At 54.6% G+C, this 26,790-nt stretch overlaps 1 protein-coding gene across 1 annotated transcript in view; it reads left to right on the forward strand.

Moving 5' to 3' along the window:
• Positions 1 to 26,790, forward strand: part of fam189a1 (family with sequence similarity 189 member A1) — a 56,499-nt gene that overhangs the window by 29,343 nt on the left and 366 nt on the right. Inside the window, exons 2-5 of the mRNA XM_070863942.1 lie at positions 11,402 to 11,458; positions 21,778 to 21,888; positions 22,379 to 22,510; positions 25,080 to 25,187. Of these exons, the coding sequence (XP_070720043.1) occupies positions 11,402 to 11,458; positions 21,778 to 21,888; positions 22,379 to 22,510; positions 25,080 to 25,187 (408 nt within the window). The remainder of the gene's footprint in view (positions 1 to 11,401; positions 11,459 to 21,777; positions 21,889 to 22,378; positions 22,511 to 25,079; positions 25,188 to 26,790) is intronic.

Here is a 26,790-nt window from a genome sequence, read left to right on the forward strand (position 1 = left end):
AATGAGCTCTCGACCACATATCCGCAGCATAACTAAAACCGCCTATTTCCACCTCTGTAACATCGCCCGTCTCTGCCCCTGCCTCAGCTTATCCGCTGCTGAAGCCTTCATCCATGCCTTTGTTACCTCTAGACTTGACTATTCCAACGCACTCCTGGCTGGCCTCCCACATTCTACTCTACGTAAACTTGAGGTGATCCAAAACTCGGCTGCCCCGTGTCCTAACTTGCACCAAGTCCCGCTCACCCATCACTCCTGTGCTCGCTGACCTACATTGGCTTCTGGTTAAGCAGTGCCTTAATTTCAAAATTCTCATCCTTATTTTTAAATTCCCTCTATGGCCTGGCCTCTCCCTATCTCTGTAATCTCCCCCAGCCCCATTGCCCCCTGAGATGTTTGTGCTCTTCTAATTCTGCCCTCCTGAGCATCCCTGATTATAATCACTCCACCATCGGTGGCTTAAGCTGCCTGGGTCCCAAGCTCTGGAACTCCCTCCCTAAACCTCTCCGCCTCTCTATCTGTCCTTCATCCTTCAAGACACTCCTTAAAACCTACCTCTTTGACCAAGCTTTTGGTCACCTGCGCTAATTTCTACTTATGCGGCTCGGTGTCAAATTTTTATCACATAATACTCCTGTGAAGCGCCTTGGGACATTACACTATGTTAAGGCTCGAGGGGCTGAATGGCCTACTCCTGCTCCTATTTCTTATGTTCTTATATAAATACAAGTTGTTATTTTCCATCACTGCCAGGGTCTGACCAGATGGCTGCGTATCTCCAGCATGCCGGTGTTTATCTCTGCTCACTAGCTAGTTTGAACTTAAAAGGATTAACAACAAATTCCATTGACATTTGTGGCTGGGCTACTGGTTAATCAAGAGATTTCGTTCATGTAACACCAAATAGCCTCCTCTGTCCACACAGAAATCTCATGGGCACCTTGACGCAGCTTTGGTCAATATCTGGCCAATCACAGGTGCACTTGTGGGTGTAACCATGTTGGTGATTGAATTCCAGATTTTAGCACTGGCATTGAAGAAATCCCACAGTTAGATCAATGAACTGGTCAGGTGGGCAGAACAGAATTCATTCCGGAGAAGTGTAAGGTAATGCTAACAAGGCAAGGGGATACACAATAAATGGTAGGACACTGAAGTGTAGAGGAACAGACCTTGGAGTGCATGTCCACAGATCCCTGAAGGTCGCAGGCCAGGTAGATAAGGTGGTTAAGGAGGCATATGGAATACTTGCCTTTATTAGCTGAGGTATAGAATACAAGAGCAGGGAGGTTATGCTTGAACTGTATAAAACACTGGTTAGGCCACAGCTAGAATCCTGCATGCAGTTCTGGTCGCCACATTACAGGAACGATGTGATTGCAGTAGAGAGGGTACAGAGGAAATTTACAAGGATGTTGCCTGGACTGGAGAGTTTTAGCTCTGAGGAGAGATTGGATAGGCTGGGGTTGGTTCTTTTTGGAACAGAGGAGGCTGAGGGGAGATCTTATTGAGGTGTATAAAATTATACGGGCCTATTTCCCTTAGCAGAGGGGTCAAGAACCAGGGGGCATAGATTTAAAGTAATTGGGAGGAGGTTTAGAGGGGATTTATTTTTACAGAGGGTGGTGGGGGCCTGGAATTCACTGCACTGAAATGGTGGAGGCAGGAATCCTCACTGCATTTAAAGGACTTGGATGTGCATTTGAAGTGCCATATCCTACAAGGCTATGGACCAATAGCTGGAAAGTGGGATTAGGCTGGATAGCTCTTTGTCAGCCAGCACGGATACGATGGGCTGAATGGTCTCCTTCCGTGCTGTAAATTTCTATGATTCTAAAGTGCATGCTGAAAGGAGATAACATATTGTTTGGACAAGAGGAGAAATAGTGTGTCCTGTTGTATTAAATTTGTTTTTAATTCACTTCCTGTGGAATTCCCTGGATTATTTAAAGCTGACAGTGGTTGGAGATTGCCAGCCAGGAAATGGCAGTGCAGAACAAGCAAGCACTGCGAATACTACACTGCATCTTTGCCACTGTGCACCTTCTCTCAAAAAAGAACGAAAGTAAATGTTCCCTGTTCCCACTACCAGGTGGAAGTAATGTGGACCATTCACCCGGGTTTGAGCCTGTAATCGTGCAGTTCCCCAATGGCTCGGAGTTTATCCAGCGAGTTCCTGGGCTTTGGTGTTTGCTGCGTTAGGATGCATTTAAGGAGCGTGTCACTAGGATTCTAGCTTGGTTGCAGTGGCAGGGAGTGGGGACCCCCTAGGATTGGGCATTGCATGAAGCAAAACTCGCACAGTGCGACATAGGTTTAACCAGTGCATGGGTCCCCTTTGCTGGAGCGGCGCTCTCTGTATGGTAAACATCTGTGGTTGGTAAAATGTTGGAGTCCATTATTAAAGAAGTAGTAGCAGGACATTTGGAAAAGCAAAATTTGGTCAGCATGGGTTTATGAAGGGGAAGTCATGTTTGACAAGTTTGCTGGAGTTCTTTGAGGATGTAACGAACAGGGTGGATAAAGGGGAACCAGTGGATGTGGTGTATTTGGACTTCCAGAAGGCATTTGACAAGGTGCCACATAAAAGGTTACTGCACAAGATAAAAGTTCACAGGGTTGGGGGTAATATATTAGCATGGATAGAGGATTGGCTAACGAACAGAAAACAGAGTCGGGATAAATGGTTCATTCTCTGGTTGGCGACCAGTAACTAGTGGGGTGCCGCAGGGATCAGTGCTGGGACCCCAACTATTTACAATCTATATTAACGACTTGGAAGAAGGAACTGAGTGTAACGTAGTCAAGTTTGCTGACGATACAAAGATTGGAGAAAGGGTAATGTGTGAGGAGGACACAAAGGGGCTGCAGGAGGACATAGACAGGCTAAGTGAGTGGGCAAGAATTTGGCAGATGGAGTATAATGTTGGAAAATTGAAGTCATGCACTTTGGCAGAAAAAATTCAAAGAGCAAGTTATTATTTAAATGGTGATTGATTGCAAAGTGCTGCAGTACAGTGGGACCTGGGGGTACTTGTGCATGAAACACAAAAGGATAGTATGCAGGTACAGCAAGTGATCAGGAAGGCCAATGGTATCTTGGCCTTTATTGCAAAGGGGATGTAGTATAAAAGCAGGGAAGTCTTGTTACAGCTGTACAGGGTATTGGTGAGGCCACACCTGGAGTACTGCGTGCAGTTTTAGTTTCCATATTTACGAAAGGATATACTTGCTTTGGAGGCAGTTCAGAGAAGGTTCACTCGGTTGATTCCGGGGATGAGGGGGTTGACTTATGAGGAAAGATTGAGTAGGTTGGGCCTCTACTCATTGGAATTCAGAAGAATGAGAGGTGATCTTATAAAAACGTATAAGATTATGAGGGGGCTTGACAAGGTGGATGCAGAGAGGATGTCTCCACTGATGGGGGAGACTAGAACTAGAGGGCATAATCTTAGGATATGGGGCCGCCCATTTAAAACAGAAAGGAGGGGAAATTTCTTCTCTCAGAGGGTTGTGGATCTGTGGAATTCACTGCCTCCGAGAGCTGTGGAATAAATTTAAGCCAGAAATAGACAGTTTCTTAAACGATAAGGGAATAAAGGGTTATGGGGAACGGGCAGGGAAGTAGAGCTGAGTCCATAATCAGATCAACCATGTCTTACTGAATGACGGAGCAGGCTCAAGGGGCCGTATGGCCTACTCCTGCTCCTATTTCTTATGTTCTTACGTTCTTATAAGTACACAGCTCTCTCCTGTCTGGATTGGAGCCAGTCAGTATAAACACACGCCGCTTGGATGGAGCCTGTACTGTAATTGCTGGTCTCGAGTGTCAGTGCACCTTGGATGGTTCAGCTCAAGCATTGCTGGCCAAAAGCTCTGGCTGCAAGCTCGTACTCGGGACCTTTGTCTTCACATTGTGAAGGTCTTGCTGTGCAGGTTCTGTGCGTTGTCCCCATTGCACAGAAAAGTTCTGCAGAATGTGGCAGACAACCACAATGTGGGAAACGCTATAGCAGCGAAAGTGTTTGATCAGTCCGATGGTGCTCTCGATGGTGGGTCGGGGGTCCGGGGGTCCGGCAAGTTGGGGTCGGGGGAGTCTGGTGAGTCGGGGAAAGGTGGGTCAGGGTAAGGCGGGTCGGAGGTCCTGCGGGTCGGGGGTCCAGGGGGTCGGGAGATCCGACGGGTCGGCGGTCTGGAGAGTCGAGGGGTCTGGCGGATTGGGGTTCCGGGGGGTTGGGGGGACAGGGGTCCGGCGGGTCGGGGGTCTAGTGTGTCTCCATTCAGGAGGCAAGCGTGGATTTAAGCGAGGTGTTATGCACTGAGGGTAAAGAGATCAGCCCTTGTCCCAAAGCAGCCAGCCTCTTGCTGTGCTGGGTCAAAGAGTGAGGGGATGAGTGACTGGCACATTTATGTAGGCACCATGAACGCTGCTAGGAAACCAGGCACATACTTACATGATGCGCTGGTGATGGTCACTCAGCAGCTGGACAGCCATTGCCAAGACAAATGTTGATAAAATGCAGCCAGTGAATTGAAGTCAGGTTCCACTGATCTGAGTGCTGGCCGGTGAGTGCCCCTTTAAATAACGCTTCCAAATGGCCTTTCCAATTTGTGCCACCTTCTGGTGGGCAACAGGTCCGCCCTTCTGAAAGCTCCCCTCCAAACGGTGACTGGGAGTGCAGAGAGCGGTAAGGACATCAGAGACAGAGCGGTAAGTACAGCGGAGAGTGAGTAATAAGTACAGAGCTGCGATTTTTGGAGTGTCGTGATTTTTGAAGGCCGTTAAAATCGACCCCATGGAGTCTGAATGTGGAGCTCAGCTCAGTGAAAGATTCGACGCCAGTCTTTTTGCCCAAAGCAAGCGCTCTACTCGGAACTCCTTCACGGCAAACAAGCCAAAGGTGGGCAGAGGAAACGCTAGAAGGACACGCTCAAAGCCTCCCTGATAAAGTGCAACATCCCCACCGACACCTGGGAGTCCCTGGCCAGAGACCGCCCTAAGTGGAGGAAGAGCATCCGGGAGGGCGCTGAGCACCTCGAGTCTCATTGCCGAGAGCATGCAGAAACCAGGTGCAGGCAGCGGAAGGAGCGTGCGGCAAACCTGTCCCACCCACCCCTTCCCTCAACCACTGTCTGTCCCACCTGTGACAGGGACTGTGGTTCTCGTATTGGGCTGTTCAACCACCTAAGGACTCATGTTTAAAGTGGAAGCAAGCCTTGATTCTGAGGGACTGCCTATGATGATGATGAACCAGTTGAACAGCTAGATAAGGGCTGTAAAACTGTCTCTAAACTAAAAGCAACAAATTCTAAAAAGCTGCGAAGAGCTCAGAGGGCTAGGGTTTAAATGAATGGTAGGTATTCCATGCAATGACACTACTGAGATCTTCAAACAATTTGAGAATTATATCACACAAAAGTAAGAATTCTTCACCTTCACAATGGAGATATCTGGGAGATATCGTATGGGAAATCCAAACCATTCCTGGTACAAAGCTTCTTTAAATGCTGCTCTTTTCTTTAATATGTGAGAATCGTCTGTAAGAGTGAAGTATCTAATATTGAATACTGGGATGTCCATGTCTCTGGGGTAGAGCAGCACAAGGTTGGCCAGCTGTGTGTGCCTCAGTTAAGTGGCTATTCATCATGTATGAGTCGACACACTGAGTGTCAGTTGTTAATGGACCATGGAGACTCTCTCAAATTACTTTCGCAGTGAGCAAGAAAGTTATATCCCAGGCATTGAATCTATGGATCCCCCTGCTCCCAGACACCGGCTTGTACTGAAGGATGACACCACGCCCAACACTGCTCGTCCGAGACAGCCCCAGGTGGGGGTTATACCAGTCACGGCCTGCTACTTTGTGGGTCAGGGGTGAATTTGTGTACGGCTTTCTCCCACGCACCTGCCCACTGACGCTCCGGTGATGGAAGAAGCATGAAACCCCCAGAAAAACATCATCTTTCGAGCCCGTCTGACCTGCTGAGAGGGGGCTGCTATTCCGACCGCTGCTCCATTGGTTATTGGGCCCTGGCTGTCAGGAATGTGCAACCCAGCTCGCTTTTCACCCTGTTTCCCAGCTCGACACTTTCTTTGTTTTTCTCTCCAGCTTTCTGCCCTAGATTTCCCCTTCCCCCTCCCCTCCCTTCCCCCTCCCCTCCCCTCCCTTCCCCCTCCCCTCCCCTCCCTTCCCCCTCCCCTCCCCTCCCTTCCCTCTGGCTCCTCACTCAGCTCAGTTCCATGGTCACTGCTGCCCTCCGGGCCTCATCCAAGTGCCGATCGATTATCCGTGAACCTTAACAGTGAGTGTCGGCAAGCTATTCAACTGCAGGGGCATCTCAGCTAGCCTGATTCTGTCCTCATCCAATATTGCGGCAGTGGTTGCTGCAGAGCGAACCTTGACTGATGCGTTTCCCTCCCCACCCCAGAGGTACTGAGGCTAGTTCTGGCTCCTTGAGTACCAGGGACTGAAGCCAGGACAGTCGTGGACTGAGCTCTCACTCAATGCGCTCCCTGAGCCAGCGAGGCCGGCGGCTCCAAAGTTAAAAATGTTCTAACATGCTCTGTGTGGATATAAGAGACTTTGGGGAGCTTTACAAATTAGAACTTTCCACAACAGGAATTTGGGTTCGGAGATCAGTGCACCACACATGGCTTCCTGTTAGCCCTGGGATCCTTAGAATTTACATCACAGAAGGAGGCCAATCAGTCCATCGTACCTGTACCAAAGAAAAAAAGGATTGCGTTTCTATAGCGCCTTTCATGGCCCCAGGACATCCCAAAATGCCTTACAGCCAATTAAATACTTTTGAAGTGCAGCCATTCTTGTCATGTAGGGAATGCTAGCCATCCACTTAGCTCCATTCCCACCTTTCCCCAATTACATAGATTACCTGCTGCCCATGCTGTATCCTGGTGAGATTGGAACTGTGTATGTGTGTGGTGTTCCCTGGATGTGATTCCCATTCCCGGCGGTTTGGATTGTGTGTGTCAGAGCTCCTCTATTTAAATGGCATCAGCTCACTCCTTGATTTATCTCATCGTCCTCTGCTCTTTCCAGCCTTGCCGCTGGCTTTCACTGTGGGCTTTGCTTCTTCATCTAAGCTTTACACAATCCCAATGCCCACTTACTCCTCCTCAGTAACAGCCCAGTGCAGACAGATTACATGAGCAGCCCTGTGCACTTCAGACCAATGGAAGAAATTGGCAGCACAGTCAGGGAGGGCACTGTCCCAAGGTGCTGTGTTGGGGAGGGGAGTGACACAGGGTGCTGTGTTGGGGAGGGGAGTGACATAGGGTGCTGTGTTGGGGAGGGCAATGCCCCAAGGTGCTGTGTTGGGGAGGGGAGTGACACAGCGTGCTGTGTTGGGGAGGGGAGTGACACAGGGTGCTGTGTTGGGGAGGGGAGTGACACAGGGTGCTGTGTTGGGGAGGGGAGTGACACAGGGTGCTGTGTTGGGGAGGGGAGTAACACAGGGTGCTGTGTTGGGGAGGGCACTGTCCCAAGGTGCTGTGTTGGGGAGGGCACTGTCCCAAGGTGCTGTGTTGGGGAGGGCACTGTCCCAAGGTGCTGTGTTGGGGAGGGGAGTGACACAGGGTGCTGTGTTGGGAGGGGAGTGACACAGGGTGCTGTGTTGGGGAGGGGAGTGACACAGGGTGCTGTGTTGGGGAGGGGAGTGACACAGGGTGCTGTGTTGGGAGGGGAGTGACACAGGGTGCTGTGTTGGGAGGGGAGTGACACAGGGTGCTGTGTTGGGGAGTGACGCACTGACACAGGGTGCTGTGTTGGGGAAGGGAGTGACACAGGGTGCTGTGTTGGGAGGGGAGTGACACACTGATACAGGGTGCTGTGTTGGGCATACCTGAGCTCTCAGATCACTGGAGATCCGCGGGTGAAGCTGATGATGTTCACCTTTGAACCAAACCTCTTTCTATTGCAGGAATGGTAGAGACCAGGCTGATGGTATTGTAAAGAAAAACAAAGAGCAACATCATTGTTTGAATGAATTGACAGCATTGAGTGGCTGAGCTGGGACCTGTTAACCTTGTCGGGTCAAGTTACTGAGAGCTGAAAGGCAGGCTACAGGGGGATTCGTTCTCCAGTGACATTGATCATGGCTGTGATCAAAGGGCAGGCTAGCTGTGTGAGTAAATATAATTGACCATCAACCTGTGTGTGTGTGCGCCCTGCTGGGGCTGGCTGGGAAATGTCCAGGATCTGTCAGAGCAGTGATCCAGGAGTAGAGTGTCCATTACTCCACTCAAAGTACATAAAGACACATCACGCGTTTAAGTGTTTTGGCAGAATCTGCATTCTGATACTTAGTTAAAATGAAGGCCATTCAGCTTCAGCATAAAGTACTAATCAGCGAGCTGCTGTCTGACAAATGGGTGTCTGGGTTTTCATATTCTCAGTGCTCCAGCAAACAACGTTAGTGTTTCCCATCGTTTGGGCTGGTGATTACAGACAGTAACCTGTTTGATCCATTGTGCAAAATGAAGTAAAGAGCAGCTAAAATTGTCTGTCCTAGCAGCTTCAGTGTATAAAGTACCAGTGTGGTGAGATGCTGAGCGCTACGGACCGGGGGTATACCGCCTGGTGAGGTACTGAGCCCCACGGACCGGGGATATACTGTCTGGTGAGGTACTGAGCGCTACAGACCAGGGGTATACTGTCTGGTGAGGTACTGAGCGCTACGGCCTGGGGGTATACTGTCTGGTGAGGTACTGAGCCCCACGGACCGGGGGTATACTGTCTGGTGAGGTACTGAGCGCTGCAGACCAGGGGTATACTGTCTGGTGAGGTACTGAGCCCCACGGACCGGGGGTATACTGTCTGGTGAGGTACTGAGCGCTACGGACCGGAGGTATACCGCCTGGTGAGGTACTGAGCCCCACGGACCGGGGGTATACTGTCTGGTGAGGTACTGAGCGCTACAGACCAAGGGTATACTGTCTGGTGAGGTACTGAGCCCCACGGACCGGGGGTATACTGTCTGGTGAGGTACTGAGCGCTACGGACCGGGGGTATACTGCCTGGTGAGATACTGAGCGCTACGGACCGGGAGTATACCGCATGGTGAGATACTGAGCGCTACGGACCGGGGGTATACTGCCTGGTGAGATACTGAGTGCTACGGACCGGGGGTATACTGTCTGGTGAGGTACTGAGCGCTACGGACCGGGGGTATACTGTCTGGTGAGGTACTGAGCCCCACGGACTGGGGGTATACTGCCTGGAGAGGTACTGAGCCCCACGGACCGGGGGTATACTGCCTGGAGAGGTACTGAGCGCTACGGACCGGGAATATACCGCCTGGTGAGATACTGAGCCCCACGGACCGGGGATATACTGTCTGGTGAGGTACTGAGCGCTACGGACCGGGGGTATACCGCCTGGTGAGATACTGAGCCCCATGGACCGGGGGTATACTGCCTGGAGAGGTACTGAGCGCTACGGACTGGGGTTATACTGTCTGGTGAGGTACTGAACGCTACGGACCGGGGGTATACCGCCTGGTGAGATACTGAGCCCCACGGACCGGGGGTATACCGCCTGGTGAGATATTGAGCCCCACGGACCGGGGGTATACTGTCTGGTGAGGTACTGGGCCTACGGACCGGGGGTATACCGCCTGGTGAGGTACTGGGCCTACGGACCGGAGGTATACCGCCTGGTGAGGTACTGAGCCTACGGACCGGGCGTATACTGCCTGGTGAGGTACTGGGCCTACGGACCGGGGGTATACCGCCTGGTGAGGTACTGAGCCTACGGACCGGGGGTATACCGCCTGGTGAGGTACTGAGCCTACGGACCGGGGGTATACCGCCTGGTGAGGTACTGAGCCCTACGGACCGGGGGTATACCACCTGGTGAGGTACTGAGCCTACGGACCGGGCGTATACTGTCTGGTGAGGTACTGAGCCTACGGACCGGGGGTATACCGCCTGGTGAGGTACTGAGCCTACGGACCGGGGGTATACCGCCTGGTGAGGTACTGAGCCCCATGGACCGGGGGTATACTGCCTGGAGAGGTACTGAGCGCTACGGACTGGGGTTATACTGTCTGGTGAGGTACTGAACGCTACGGACCGGGGGTATACCGCCTGGTGAGATACTGAGCCCCACGGACCGGGGGTATACCGCCTGGTGAGATATTGAGCCCCACGGACCGGGGGTATACTGTCTGGTGAGGTACTGGGCCTACGGACCGGGGGTATACCGCCTGGTGAGGTACTGGGCCTACGGACCGGAGGTATACCGCCTGGTGAGGTACTGAGCCTACGGACCGGGCGTATACTGCCTGGTGAGGTACTGGGCCTACGGACCGGGGGTATACCGCCTGGTGAGGTACTGGGCCTACGGACCGGGGGTATACCGCCTGGTGAGGTACTGGGCCTACGGACCGGAGGTATACCGCCTGGTGAGGTACTGAGCCTACGGACCGGGCGTATACTGCCTGGTGAGGTACTGGGCCTACGGACCGGGGGTATACCGCCTGGTGAGGTACTGAGCCTACGGACCGGGGGTATACCGCCTGGTGAGGTACTGAGCCTACGGACCGGGGGTATACCGCCTGGTGAGGTACTGAGCCCTACGGACCGGGGGTATACCGCCTGGTGAGGTACTGAGCCCTACGGACCGGGGGTATACCACCTGGTGAGGTACTGAGCCTACGGACCGGGCGTATACTGTCTGGTGAGGTACTGAGCGCTATGGACCGGGGGTATACTGTCTGGTGAGGTACTGAGCGCTACAGACCGGGGGTATACCGCCTGGTGAGGTACTGAGTCTGCTGATCTCGGCTTGTCCTGAGCCTCCCTGAGCTAGGGAGCCTGGGCTCCCGCTCCTGATCCCTGCCCAGCCGGGGCGGGTATCCCTGTTAGAGATTAGATGAGAGTAAGAGTTGGACTTAGCCGTGTTGCGCTCCTCCCATGGTTGAATAGTCTGCTATCACTCACTGTCCAGACTCACAGTTAGAGTGTGGCTGTTGGGGTAAGGTACTGAGGCACCTATGCCATGGTCTCAGGAGAAGCTATACTGAGGTAAGGCAGGATTTAAAAAAATCTGAGTGTTTGGATAATCTTGTGACATCATGTGCCAGTGCTCATTAAGAATATGTGAGAGTGAGTCACTGCTATCGCCCTCTGTACAAACCTGGCCCTCTCCGGAGTGATGGAGCAGGTGTGCTGCCAGGCTCTATGTTTTACTGCTGTTGTGACAAAGTGTCTTGTGAATCAGTCATTGGCGTCAGGTCCAGGAGCTGCTTTCGCTGTGCGATGTGTATCAGACCCTTCTGCTGTTCTGGGGGAGAGGCAGGTATTGCAGCACGATCTGTCGTCGAACGTCACACTGCACTCTGGGATAGCTGCCGATAACTCTTGTTTTCTTGTCTGCAGGTGCTCCTGTCGGGGCTAATTGGTGTTGTTTCCTGGAAAAGACCCATCTCCCTCGTGGTAAGTGATGACATCAATGATGTACACCAGGGCAAGTCAGGGTGCATCCGATTGTATCCGTGCCGTTATGGGAGAGAGAGCGGGCGCATTGATGTCACTTGAGTGATGCCATCAGCATTAGGAAATGGCTTTGTTAATAATACTAGTGCGAGCGGCTCAAGGAAAGTTAAAGCTTCATTCTTTAATCAGTTACCTGGGGCTTATACCAAACGGGAGAGTGAGATCAGCACAGTCACATATCACAGCTCTCCGCAATTACTTGTGGGAATTTTAAAAATCAGCAATACCCAGTCTCCTTTCCATGATTCATGTTTCTATTTCCAGATTATACACAGCGTTTGTGGTTGTTGATTTGTGCTCAGAGACTGAGCTATGTGTGTGCCCGAGGCTTTACAGAAACATGGTCCCTTACATAGCCTGCTGCTCACCACACAGTTACAGGCACAGCTTCAAGTGTCCTGTCTTTACTATTCATTTTCGGGATGTGGGCGTCGCTGGCAAGGCCGGCATTTATTGCCCATCCCTAGTTGCCCTTGAGAAGGTGGTGGTGAGCCGCCTTCTTGAACCGCTGCAGTCCGTGTGGTGAAGGTGCTCCCACAGTGCTGTTAGGGAGGGAGTTCCGGATTGTGACCCAGCGACGATGAAGGAACGGCGATATATTTCTGAGTTATAGGATGGTGTGTGACTCGGAAGTGTACTGGTGTTCGCATGTGCCTGCTGCCCTTGTATTAACACCTTATATTAATGTAACAGCGTTTCATAATATTGAATTAATGCCAAAGGATTGGGACTGTGATGGTCGTTAGCTGCTCTATGGCCTCTCTGTATTTATTTTTCCTCCACCTGTGTTAAGTAGCAATATGTATACAGTGACTAACAGAATGAGGAACGTGTAGCCATGGAATAGGAGCTACATAGATTTACACCTTCCTGTGTGTTGGTGAATAAATGAGTAAAGGTTTGTCAAATACATCACAGGTCAACAGCTTCAGAAAGGGAAAAGACAAGTTGTTGATCCGGTATCGATTGTTAGCGATCTAGAGGGATAGAATTGAAAAGTAGGGAAGTTATGCTAAACCTGTATCGAACCTTGGTTAGACCACACTTGGAGTATTGTATGCAGTACTGGTTGCCGTATTATTAAAAAGGATATAGAGGCACTGGAGAGGTGGCAGAGAAGATTTACAAGGATGATACCAGAAATGCGAGGGTATACATATCAGGAAAGGATGAACAGGCCGGGTCTCTTTTCTCTTGAAAAAAGAAGGCTGAGGGGTGACCTAATAGAGGGCTTTAAAATGATGAAAGGTTTTGATGGAGTGGATACAGAGAGAATGTTTCCACTTGTGGGCAAGAGCATAACTAGAGGCCATCAATATCAGACAGTCACCAAGAAATCCAATGGAGAATTCAGGAGAAACTTCTTTACCCAGAGAGGGGTGAGAATGTGGAACTCGCTGCCACAGGGAGGGGTTGAGGCGAATAGTATCGATGTATTTAAGGGGAGGCTGGACAAGCGTATGGGGGAGAAGGGAATAGAGTGTTATGCTGATAGGGTTAGATGGGGAAAGACGGGAGGGGGCTCGAGTGGAGCATAAACACCGGCGTGGCCTGGTTGGGACTAATGGCCTGTTTCTGTGCCGTATATCCTATGTTCGTCAAAGAGTTTTAACTTAAATTATTAACCCAGCTTTTTATTTCCAGCATTGGTTGCTTCTGTTTCTTGTTAAATTTCACATATCCATGAACAAGTGTGTAAAAACGTAACATAATTATTCTCTTATTTAACTACTATCTTATTTCATCATTGAAACACCTCTGGATGTTTCACACAGTGATTACTTCGGCTGCAGCCATTGGCAACAAAAGCCAAGAGCTGTTTGGTATTCCATAAACTTGTGGAGTTACTATAGAGGCACCTATTACAGGCGGTGAATCTGATTTAAGCCACGCGCTTTGTCTGATGCCATCAGTAATATCCGTGTTGCTTTGTATGGACGTGAGAAGCTGGACTAAATGTGATTTTTTTATATTGCATGCTGCAAGGATGAGTGTCTCTTCTGACACTTGGTGATTGGCCAGAAATAGACAGCAGGTGACCAGCGATGGAGAGAGGGTCAGGTTAATGTTCTCAGAATGAAATCTGTTGTGTCTCTTATTTTCGCCTTGATGCTGGGCACAGGGAATTCTCTGTTCCCGGTGTCCAGGGCTGTCACGGGCTACTGGGGATTTCAAAATGAAAGACCCATTGTCCCTAATACAGAGAGAGCAATGGCACGAGGCAAGGTGGGAGATTTCAAAAACACAGACACCTCTGTTTACAGCAATGGATCAGCTTCTTCTTTAAGTGATAGTAATTGTACGCATTGCTACAGATTTAATGCAGGGTGTAGGAATAAACAGTCATTAAATAAATTAATTAATCAAAAACACATATATTCAGCAAACAGGACCAGGCAGAAACCAGTACCCATCCCCCGTATGACCAGTACCCATCCCCCGTGTGACCCGTGCCCCCTGCCCGTGTGACCAGTACCCATCCCCCGTGTGACCTCTGCCCCCTCCGTGTGACCAGTACCCATCCCCCGTGTGACCAGTGGCCCCCCCATGTGACCAGTGGCCCCCCCATGTGACCAGTGGCCCCCCCATGTGACCAGTGGCCCCCCGTGTGACCTCTGCCCCCGTGTGACCTCTGCCCCCGTGTGACCTCTGCCCCCGTGTGACCTCTGCCCCCGTGTGACCTCTGCCCCCGTGTGACCTCTGCCCCCGTGTGACCTCTGCCCCCGTGTGACCTCTGCCCCCGTGTGACCTCTGCCCCCCGTGTGACCTCTGCCCCCCGTGTGACCTCTGCCCCCCGTGTGACCTCTGCCCCCCGTGTGACCTCTGCCCCCCGTGTGACCTCTGCCCCCCGTGTGACCTCTGCCCCCCGTGTGACCTCTGCCCCCGTGTGACCTCTGCCCCCCGTGTGACCTCTGCCCCCCGTGTGACCTCTGCCCCGTGTGACCTCTGCCCCCGTGTGACCTCTGCCCCCCCTGTGACCTCTGCCCCCCCTGTGACCAGTGGCCCCCCCCCTGTGACCAGTGCCCCCCCCCTGTGACCAGTGGCCCCCCCGTGTGACCAGTGGCCCCCCCCGTGTGACCAGTGCCCCCCCCCCCGTGTGACCAGTGCCCCCCCCCCCTTGTGACCAGTGCCCCCCCCCCGTGTGACCTCTGCCCCCCCCCCCTGTGTGACCAGTGGCAAGCCAGAGCTGAACCTGACTATTAAAGGATTTACATTTTGAAATGTAGGCACCACAGCCTATAGACTTTGCAGTGATTTTTCATGTGTTTTTCTTGTATTTTTGCCAAGTCTGTATTTTTTAGTTACTCTTCCCGTTTCTGCTCCTCTCCTCTCCTGAAGGAGCTGGTGCCTAATCTTCTTTTAGATGCCTAAAAGTATTTTGTACAGTTTTGGTCTCCTTACCTAAGGAAGGATATACCTGCCATAGAGGGAGTGCAACAAAGGTTCACCAGATTGATTCCTGGGATGGAGGGATTGCCCTATGAGGAGAGATTGAGTAGACTAGGCCGATATTCTCTAGAGTTTAGAAGAATGAGAGGTGATCTCATTGAAACATACAAAATTCTTCCAGGGCTTGATGGGGTAGATGCAGGGAGGATGTTTCCCCTGGCCAGTGAGCCAGGGGTCACTGTCTCAGAATAAGGGATCCAGCATTTAGGACTGAGATGAGGAGAAACTTCTTCACTCGGAGGGTTGTGAATCTTTGGAATTCTCTGCCCCAGAGAGCTGTGGAGGCTCAGTCTTTGAGTAGTGTCAGCTACGGCTCAGTGGGCAGCACTCGCCTCTGAGTCAGAAGGTTATGGGTTCAAGTCCCACTCCAGAAACTTGAGCACAAAAATCTAGGCTGACACTCCCAGTGCGGTGCTGAGGGCGCACTGCACTGTCGGAGGTGCTGTCTTTCGGATGAGACGTTAAACCGAGGCCCCGTCTGCTCTCTCAGGTGGACATAAAAGATCCCACGGCACTATTTCGAAGAAGAGCAGGGGAGTTCTCCCCAGTGTCCTGGCCAATATTTATCCCTCAATCAACATAACACAAAAAGATTATCTGATCATTATCACATTGCTGTTTGTGGGAGCTTGCTGTGCATAAATTGGCTGCCACATTTACCACATTACACTCCAAAAGTACTTCATTGTCTGTAAAGTGCGATGAGACATTCGGTGGTGGTGAACGGTGCTATAGAAATGCAAGTCTTTCTTTTCTTTTCAATATTCGAGACAGAGATTGATAGCTATTTGGATATTACGGGAATCAAGGAATATGGGGATAGTGCAGGAAAGTGGAGTTGAGGTAGAAGATCAGCCATGATTTTATTGGAGCAGGCGCGAGGGGCCGAATTGCCTACTCCTGCTCCTATTCTGTTCTTAAACAGTAAGTGTCAACAGTTCATGGGGTGGTACACGGCTTTGTCACAATCCACCCTGAGCCTGTCCTCACTGCATGTCCACAGCTTCTAGTTACGTTCACTGGACAGTGATCGGGAGCAGGGATTGTGGGCAGTGATCGGGAGCAGGGATCGGGAGCAGGGATTGTGGGCGGTGATCGGGAGCAGGGATCGGGAGCAGGGATTGCGGGCGGTGATCGGGAGCAGGGATTGTGGGCGGTGATCGGAAGCAGGGATCGGGAGCAGGGATTGCGGGCGGTGATCGGGAGCAGGGATTGTGGGCGGTGATCGGGAGCAGGGATCGGGAGCAGGGATTGTGGGCGGTGATCGGGAGCAGGGATTGTGGGCGGTGATCGGGAGCAGGGATCGGGAGCAGGGATTGTGGGCGGTGATCGGGAGCAGGGATTGTGGGCGGTGATCGGGAGCAGGGATCGGGAGCAGGGATTGTGGCCGGTGATCGGGAGCAGGGATTGTGGGCGGTGATCGGGAGCAGGGATTGCGGGCGGTGATCGGGAGCAGGGATTGCGGGCGGTGATCGGGAGCAGGGATCGGGAGCAGGGATTGTGGGCGGTGATCGGGAGCAGGGATTGCGGGCGGTGATCGGGAGCAGGGATTGTGGGCGGTGATCGGGAGCAGGGATTGTGGGCGGTGATCGGGAGCAGGGATTGTGGGCGGTGATCGGGAGCAGGGATCGGGAGCAGGGATTGCGGGCGGTGATCGGGAGCAGGGATTGTGGGCGGTGATCGGGAGCAGGGATTGTGGGCGATGATCGGGAGCAGGGATTGTGGCCGGTGATCGGGAGCAGGGATCGGGAGCAGGGATTGCGGGCGGTGATCGGGAGCAGGGATTGCGGGCGGTGATCGGGAGCAGGGATTGTGGGCGGTGATCGGGAGCAGGGATTGTGGCCGGTGATCGGGAGCAGGGATCGGGAGCAGGGATTGCGGGCGGTGATCGGGAGCAGGGATTGTGGCCGGTGATCGGGAGCAGGGATCGGGAGCAGGGATTGCGGGCGGTGATCGGGAGCAGGGATCGGGAGCAGGGATTGTGGGCGGTGATCGGGAGCAGGGATTGTGGGCGGTGATCGGGAGCAGGGATTGTGGGCGGTGATCGGGAGCAGGGATCGGGAGCAGGGATTGTGGGCGATGATCGGGAGCAATCTTCGCCCTTTGCCCGAGGTGCAGTGCAGGCAGGACTCTGGCCACCATCAGTTAACAGCACGGGCCCACAGTGTCAGTGAGGATTGCCGTGCTCCACTATCTTCACTGTGACTTTCTGCCAAAGCAGAATCTGATTAACCGGTGTGAATGTGCCAGGATTGAGCCACACTGTGTGCTAATGCCAGCCTGTGTGGCAGAGAGAGTTGTACACTGGAGCTCGGTACCGCTGGCTGAGGGGGAATCAGCAGCTGTTGGTTCTCCGAGAATCACTTGGAGTTATCGGCAGCCTGACTTAATTGCAGTGAAATTCTCCACTCACCTCTTAACCTTTGTGTGTCACTCATAATAAAATACATCATCAGAATATGTCGGGAGGGCAGCTAATTATGGTGATGGAGGAACTCATCAGTCAGCTGGGACTTGTGTGGTCACATAATAATCGGTTGTGTCTCGACCGTGGATCTAATGAACAGCAGCGTCTGACCAAGTGTTGGAGACTGTCTTACTGAAGCGTTTTCAGGGTGGAAAGGTTAATGAGTTGCAGCAGAAAAACACTCTCGTTAGCATATAGTCGCAGACAGCATGTGTTTAGACAGCGGGTAATTTTATCTAATCCCAGATTTACTCAGCATCTTATCTATCCAAACCTCGTAAAGTGCTTCAGACAGTGAATTGCTCAGAAGTTCAGTGACGATTGCGATGTAAACAGAAACTGTAGCAATTCTGTGCATGGTGTGAACCCACAATAGCAGTAAAATGAATGCCCAGCGAATCTGTTTTTTGCTGGTGTGGGTTAAGGGAAGAATGTTGGCCAGGACACTGGTGGGGTGCCCTGCTCCTCATCAATTAATGTCCTGGAACCATTAATATCCACCTGAAGGGCGGCAGGTTAACATCTCGCTGAGAAACGGCACCTTCCAAAGTGCAGCACTCCCTCAGCACTGCACTGTATCACTCCCTCAGCACTGCACTGTATCACTCCCTCAGCACTGCACCACAGCACTCCCTCAGCACTGCACTGTATCACTCCCTCAGCACTGCACTGTATCACTCCCTCAGCACTGCACCACAGCACTCCCTCAGCACTGCACTGTATCACTCCCTCAGCGCTGCACTGTATCACTCCCTCAGCACTGCACCACAGCACTCCCTCAGCACTGCACTGTATCACTCCCTCAGCGCTGCACTGTATCACTCCCTCAGCACTGCACTGTATCACTCCCTCAGCACTGCACTGTATCACTCCCTCAGCACTGCACTGTATCACTCCCTCAGCGCTGCACTGTATCACTCCCTCAGCACTGCACTGCAGCACTCCCTCAGCACTGCACCACAGCACTCCCTCAGCACTGCACTGTATCACTCCCTCAGCGCTGCACTGTATCACTCCCTCAGCACTGCACCACAGCACTCCCTCAGCACTGCACTGTATCACTCCCTCAGCGCTGCACTGTATCACTCCCTCAGCACTGCACCACAGCACTCCCTCAGCACTGCACTGTATCACTCCCTCAGCACTGCACTGTATCACTCCCTCAGCACTGCACCACAGCACTCCCTCAGTGCTGCACTGTATCACTCCCTCAGCACTGCACTGCAGCACTCCCTCAGCACTGCACCACAGCACTCCCTCAGCACTGCACTGCATCACTCCCTCAGCGCTGCACTGCATCACTCCCTCAGCACTGCACTGTATCACTCCCTCAGCACTGTACTGCAGCACTCCCTCAGCACTGCACCACAGCACTCCCTCAGCACTGCACCACAGCACTCCCTCAGCGCTGCACTGTATCACTCCCTCAGCACTGTATCACTCCCTCAGCACTGCACTGTATCACTCCCTCAGCACTGCACTGTATCACTCCCTCAGCACTGCACTGTGTCACTCCCTCAGCACTGCACCACAGCACTCCCTCAGCACTGCATCAGCACTGCATCACTCCCTCAGCACTGCACTGTATCACTCCCTCGGCACTGCACTGCATCACTCCCTCAGCACTGCACCACAGCACTCCCTCAGCACTGCATTACTCCCTCAGCACTGCACTGCAGCACTCCCTCAGCACCGCACTGTATCACTCCCTCAGCACTGCAGCACTCCCTCAGCACTGCAGCACTCCCTCAGCACTGCATTACTCCTTCATCACTGCACTGCATCATTCCCTCAGCACTGCAGCACTCCATCAGCACTGCATTACTCCCTCGTCACTGCACTGCATCACTCCCTCAGCACAGGACTGCATCACTCCCTCAGCACTGCATCACTCCCTCAGCACTGCATCACTCCCTCAGCACTGCACTGTATCACTCCCTCAGCACTGCACTGTATCACTCCCTCAGCACTGCAGCACTCCCTCAGCACTGCAGCACTCCCTCAGCACTGCATTACTCCCTCATCACTGCACTGCATCACTCCCTCAGCACTGCAGCACTCCCTCAGCACTGCACTGCATCACTCCCTCAGCACTGCACTGCATCACTCCCTCAGCACTGTATCACTCCCTCAGCACTGCACTGTATCACTCCCTCAGCACAGGACTGCATCACTCCCTCAGCACTGCATCACTCCCTCAGCACTGTATCACTCCCTCAGCACTGCACTGTATCACTCCCTCAGCACTGCACTGTATCACTCCCTCAGCACTGCAGCACTCCCTCAGCACTGCAGCACTCCCTCAGCACTGCAGCACTCCCTCAGCACTGCATTACTCCCTCATCACTGCACTGCATCACTCCCTCAGCACTGCAGCACTCCCTCAGCACTGCACTGCATCACTCCCTCAGCACTGCACCACAGCACTCCCTCAGCACTGCAGCACTCCCTCAGCACTGCACTGCAGCACTCCCTCAGCACTGCACTGTATCACTCCCTCAGCACAGGACTGCATCACTCCCTCAGCACTGCATCACTCCCTCAGCACTGCATCACTCCCTCAGTTGAGATTGTCTGTTGATCCTGCAGTGGGACGCCCAGAATGATTGTTGTGGTGAATGAATGTTCTATGGAAATGATTAGCGTCAGAGAAAAGGAGCAGGATGTTTCCATGAGTCGAGAAGACAAAGTACAAACTGCACAGCCTTCAGCAAGGCCTGAGAACAGACAATAGTCCCCCCCCCCCTCCCACAGGATGCTGGATGTATGGACCAAACTTCTAGAGAAGGATCTTGATTCAGGGTGGATCGGCACCATTAAAAAGGGTCGGGTTTGATACCCGCTGACGATTGAGCATTGTACAGCTATTTAACAACGCTGCTTGGTTTTATGAGGGGAGGAAGTTAATGTTCCTTCGGGGTGGGATTCAGCTGGGATTGTAGGCGGGAAGCCTACGATGGATGATCGGGATGGAGAGGGACTGGCTGGCCGTTCTCGCTGCACATTCTATGTTTTTATTTAGTTTGGTTTGAGCTCCGGTGGGGAAGTTGCCTGATGGGCCTGGCTGGGGTTTATGACTCACTGCGTCATCTTCATCATAGGCAGTCCCTCGAGTCGAGGATGACTTGCTTCCACGTCAAAAAGTTCACAAGTGTTTCACTGAAGGACCTAAAATTCCAGATCCTGAACTACATCCAGAAGGGTGGAAGATGCCTGTGCGTGGATTTTTTTAACGTGTGGTGACCGTTGCACACCAGCCACCACACGGGCTTGACGGAGCTAGGTCTTGGTCCAGTGGCAAGGGTTAACCAAGATGACTGGACACCAGCTCTGCTGCACGGACCTAGTGCCCACACATATCGCAGTGTGGGCTGGGCCGTGCTGCCCCTGGGCCCTCGCCTCTCCTGGGCCCCGATCATGTCGCTGTACAATCTCTCGCCGCTCCTGCTGTACCTGCCCACGCGCCAATCACCGACCTGGACCTTGATGACGTCCCTTTTCACTGCCGTTGTTCCCCTGCTCCAGCACGCGCTGCTCCCTGGAGTGGTATGCTGCCATGCTGCTCCCCGGCCTGCTCCGATGGTGCTCACAAGCCGGGGGCCACAGAGCCTGCTGAGCTGGGCCACCACTCTGCTCCTTCAGATCACTGTGTAGGACAGGACTCAACTCACAGCCTCCCACTGTGTGTAACCACACTGTAACAGGGCTCAGTAACCCTTATACAAGCTGTATACAATCCCAGGCCCAAGGCATTGCAACATGTGCCACTGAGTGACCTGTCGGTGCCGGTGAGTGACCTGTCGGTGCCGGTGAGTGACCTGTCGGTGCCGGTGAGTGACCTGTCGGTGCCGGTGAGTGACCTGTCGGTGCCGGTGAGTGGCCTGTCGGTGCCGGTGAGTGGCCTGTCGGTGCCGGTGAGTGACCTGTCGGTGCCGGTGAGTGACCTGTCGGTGCCGGTGAGTGACCTGTCGGTGCCGGTGAGTGACCTGCCGGTGCCGGTGAGTGACCTGCCGGTGCCGGTGAGTGACCTGTCGGTGCCGGTGAGTGACCTGTCGGTGCCGGAGAGTGACCTGCCGGTGCCGGAGAGTGACCTGCCGGTGCCGGTGAGTGACCTGCCGGTGCCGGTGAGTGACCTGTCGGTGCCGGTGAGTGACCTGTCGGTGCCGGTGAGTGACCAGACGGTGCCGGTGAGTGACCTGTCGGTGCCGGTGAATGTGGACTACTGCAGAGTTCTGGGGTCCACAGTTCTCAAAGAATCTGGGTCAAGTTGCAGCTGCTGCCTCCCAATCGGTGTGAATTTCTTGGGGTGCAAACAGTTTAATGTTGTGTTCACTGCCCACAGATTACCTTCTTCATGCTGCTATCGGCCGTGTGTGTGATGCTGAATCTGGCTGGTTCCATCCTGTCCTGTCAGAACGCTCAGATGGTGATCTCCCTGGAGGAATGTCAGCTGGTACGTCAGAGCCCCGCATCTGGCCTCGGGGGCTGGGTTCAGGGTCAGGGTAATCGTGAACTTTACCAACTCACCGTGTATTGGTAGCACCGGGTGATGGGCATCGGGTGAACTTTGGTAACTCGCCAAGATGGTCATTTTTTATTTCGAAACTCAATACAGATTATGACGGGAGTGGAATTGGAGGGAGCTCGAACAGAAGAAATAGGAGCAGGAGTCGGCCATTCGGCCCCTCGATCCTGCTCCGCCATTCAATAAGATCATGGCTGATCTTCGACCTCAACTCCAGTTGCTGGCACTATCCCCATATCCCTCGATTCCCTTAATATCTGAAAATCTAATCGACCTCTGTCTTGAATATACTCACTGACTGAGCTTCAGAATGCGTTGGACAAAGTATGTAACTGGGCAGGACAATGGCAGAAAAGGGCTGTGCAATGTGTAACTCCATGTCTTGTAGCTGCTCCCTCTCATCTGTTTTATTTGGCAGTATAAGTTTGACAGCGATGGGGTCTGCGTTTGCTGCGAGGTCCAGGAGCAGGCAACAGGCTGCAGCACCTTCAGTGAGACGCTGAAACTCAACCCTGTGCGAGAGTGTAGCACAGTGCGCCTGACTTTAAAGGTAAGGCTCTGCTGAATCCGCCACTGGACACTGGGCCTGACACCGTACACTGGGCCTGACACCGTACACTGGGTCTGACACCGTACACTGGGTCTGACACCGTACACTGGGTCTGACACCGTACACTGGGCCTGACACCGTACACTGGGCCTGACACCGTACACTGGGCCTGACACCGGACACTGGGCCTGACACCGGACACTGGGCCTGACACCGGACACTGGGCCTGACACCGGACACTGGGCCTGACACCGGACACTGGGCCTGACACCGGACACTGGGCCTGACACCGGACACTGGGCCTGACACCGGACACTGGGCCTGACACCGGACACTGGGCCTGACACCGGACACTGGGCCTGACACTGACACTGGACACTGGGCCCGACACCGTACACTGGGCCCGACACCGTACACCGGGCCCGACACCGTACACCGGGCCCGACACCGGACACCGGGCCCGACACCGGACACCGGGCCCGGCACTGGACACCGGGCCCTGCACTGCACACCGGGCCCGTCACTGGACACCGGGCCCGTCACTGGACTCCGGGCCCGACACTGGACACCGGGCCCGACACTGGACACCGGGCCCTGCACTGGACACCGGGCCCGTCACTGGACACCGGGCCCGACACTGGACTCCGGGCCCTGCACTGGACTCCGGGCCCTGCACTGGACTCCGGGCCCTGCACTGGACTCCGGGCCCTGCACTGGACTCCGGGCCCTGCACTGGACTCCGGGCCCTGCACTGGACTCCGGGCCCTGCACTGGACTCCGGGCCCTGCACTGGACTCCGGGCCCTGCACTGGACTCCGGGCCCTGCACTGGACTCCGGGCCCTGCACTGGACTCCGGGCCCTGCACTGGACTCCGGGCCCTGCACTGGACTCCGGGCCCTGCACTGGACTCCGGGCCCTGCACCGGACTCCGGGCCCTGCACCGGACTCCGGGCCCTGCACCGGACTCCGGGCCCTGCACCGGACTCCGGGCCCTGCACCGGACTCCGGGCCCTGCACCGGACTCCGGGCCCTGCACCGGACTCCGGGCCCGTCACCGGACACCGGGCCCGTCACCGGACACCGGGCCCGACACCGGACTCCGGGCCCGGCACCGGACTCCGGGCCCGGCACCGGACTCCGGGCCCTGCACCGGACTCCGGGCCCTGCACCGGACTCCGGGCCCTGCACCGGACTCCGGGCCCTGCACCGGACTCCGGGCCCTGCACCGGACTCCGGGCCCTGCACCGGACTCCGGGCCCTGCACCGGACTCCGGGCCCTGCACCGGACTCCGGGCCCTGCACCGGACTCCGGGCCCTGCACCGGACTCCGGGCCCTGCACCGGACTCCGGGCCCTGCACCGGACTCCGGGCCCTGCACCGGACTCCGGGCCCTGCACCGGACTCCGGGCCCTGCACCGGACTCCGGGCCCTGCACCGGACTCCGGGCCCTGCACCGGACTCCGGGCCCTGCACCGGACTCCGGGCCCTGCACCGGACTCCGGGCCCTGCACCGGACTCCGGGCCCTGCACCGGACTCCGGGCCCTGCACCGGACTCCGGGCCCTGCACCGGACTCCGGGCCCTGCACCGGACTCCGGGCCCTGCACCGGACTCCGGGCCCTGCACCGGACTCCGGGCCCTGCACCGGACTCCGGGCCCTGCACCGGACTCCGGGCCCTGCACCGGACTCCGGGCCCTGCACCGGACTCCGGGCCCTGCACCGGACTCCGGGCCCTGCACCGGACTCCGGGCCCGGCACCGGACTCCGGGCCCGGCACCGGACACTGGACACCGGGCCCGGCACCGGACACTGGACACTGGACACTGGACACCGGACACTGGACACTGGACACCGGACACCGGACACTGGACACTGGACACCGGACACCGGACACTGGACACTGGACACTGGACACTGGACACTGGACACTGGACACTGGGCACTGGACACTGGACACTGGACACTGGACACTGGACACCGGGCCCGACACTGGACACTGGACACCGGGCCCGGCACTGGACACTGGACACTGGACACTGGACACCGGGCCTGGCACTGGACTCCTGGTCTGACACTGGACACTGGACTCCGGGTCTGACACTGGACACTGGACTCCGGGTCTGACACTGGACACTGGACACTGGACTCCGGGTCTGACACTGGACACTGGACTCCGGGTCTGACACTGGACACTGGACTCCGGGTCTGACACTGGACACTCGACTCCGGGCCCGACACTGGACTCCGGGTCTGACACTGGACACTCGACTCCGGGCCCGACACTGGGCCCGACACTGGACTCCGGGCCCGACACTGGACTCCGGGCCTGACACTGGACACCAGGCCCGACACTGGACACCAGTCGAAGTGGGATCACACAGTAATGTTTGGAGACCGCACGATGTGTCATTCGAACATTACCCAGAGTCTCAGTTAGACATTGGACTTTTATTAAGAACTGGGTGAGCAGTGCTGATTATTTAGGGCCAGTGGGCCATTAAATATGTTTAGTCTGCGCAGTGCTTGCTGTTTGTGCAGAGCTGAACATCCTGGCACCTCTCTCCACAGGATCTTTTATTTAGCATCTGTGCACTGAATGTCATCTCTACCATCGTGTGTGGCCTGGCTACCGCCATGTGCTGTATGCAGATGGTCACGGCTGATATTCTGCAGATGGTAAGTGTCTGTTCATTATTGGAGTGGCAGCATTTCTAATGAGCCTGTGTGTATCGCCCTGTCTGCATACTATCCCTGCAGGAGCTGGCTCTTTACTGCCTTGCTGCGATCCATTGTATATTAAGTGAGTTTGCACAGGGTCCTCGGTCCACTCCTGCACACCGAACCAACCTCCTGCAGCTCAAATCCCTTTGCCAGTTCAGAATGCCCAGCGCAGCCTCCAGCAAAAAAAGGGAGGCAGGGCATGTTTTTTCAGTGAAGGTTTTGAGTAGTTTTGAGCCGGGGGGGGGGGGGGGGGCGCGGGGGTGGGGGAGAGGTGAGGAGTTACATAGTTTTTTGGCCGAATGAGTTAGAGTACGAGACAGTACGATGACTCCTGATTTGATGCAATCCATCCATAGAACTCGATCTTACAATACCACAAACTCTCACTGTCTCATCAGCTGAATCGGATGTGATGGGTAGAAGTGGCCTGAAGGAAGGAGAGCCCTTTAATTCAGTCAGCTGCGAATCACAGCAAGACACTGTCCCTTTTGTGAAGTGTGTAAGTGACCCAGTTTTCTGAGCAGGCCCCAGTCCTGGTCCAAACTCTTTTACATTGTTATTAAAAGTCTCAGCCTTAGCTCATGGGTAACTCTCTCACCCCTAAATCAGAAGGTTGTAGGTTTAAGTCCCACTCCAGAGCCTTGCATGACACTCCAGTGCAGTACTGAGAGAGCGCCGCACTGTCGGAGGGGCAGTACTGAGGGAGTGCCGCACTGTCGGAGGGGCAGTGCTGAGGGAGTGCCGCACTGTCAGAGGGGCAGTACTGAGGGAGCGCCGCACTGTCGGAGGGGCAGTACTGAGGGAGTGCCGCACTGTCGGAGGGGCAGTACTGAGGGTGCGTCGCACTGTCGGTGGGGCAGTACTGAGGGAGCGCCGCACTGTCGGAGGGGAAGTACTGAGGGATTCCCGCACTGTCGGAGGGGGAGTACTGAGGGAGTGCCGCTCTATCGGAGGGGCAGTACTGAGGGAGCGCCGCACTGTCGGAGGGGAAGTACTGAGGGATTCCCGCACTGTCGGAGGGGCAGTACTGAGGGAGTGCCGCACTATCGGAGGGGCAGTACTGAGGGAGTGCCACACTGTCGGAGGGGCAGTACTGAGGGAGCGCCGCACTGTCGGAGGGGCAGTACTGAGGGAGCGCCGCACTGTCGGAGGGGCAGTACTGAGGAAGCGCCGCACTGTCGGAGGGGCAGTACTGAGGGAGTGCTGCACTGTCGGAGGGGCAGTACTGAGGGAGTGCTGCACTGTCGGAGGGGCAGTACTGAGGGAGTGCTGCACTGTCGGAGGGGCAGTACTGAGGGAGTGCTGCACTGGCGGAGCTGTCGTCTTTTGGATGAGGCCCTGTTTTCCCTCTCGGATGGATGTAAAACATCCCATAGTGCTATTCGAAGAAGAGCAGGGGAGTTATCCATGACCAAAATTTCTCCTTCAACCAGCACCAGATCTTGTAATACCAATTCTGGCCACAGCCCGTGACTGTCCTCCGAAACCGATCCATTGGGTGTGAAGTGCTTTGAAAGGCGTTATTTAATAATTTATTTATTTTATTTAAACTGTCATG

The sequence above is a fragment of the Pristiophorus japonicus genome, chromosome 21 (assembly GCF_044704955.1).
Source record: "Pristiophorus japonicus isolate sPriJap1 chromosome 21, sPriJap1.hap1, whole genome shotgun sequence".
NCBI classification, from domain to species: Eukaryota; Metazoa; Chordata; class Chondrichthyes; family Pristiophoridae; genus Pristiophorus; species Pristiophorus japonicus.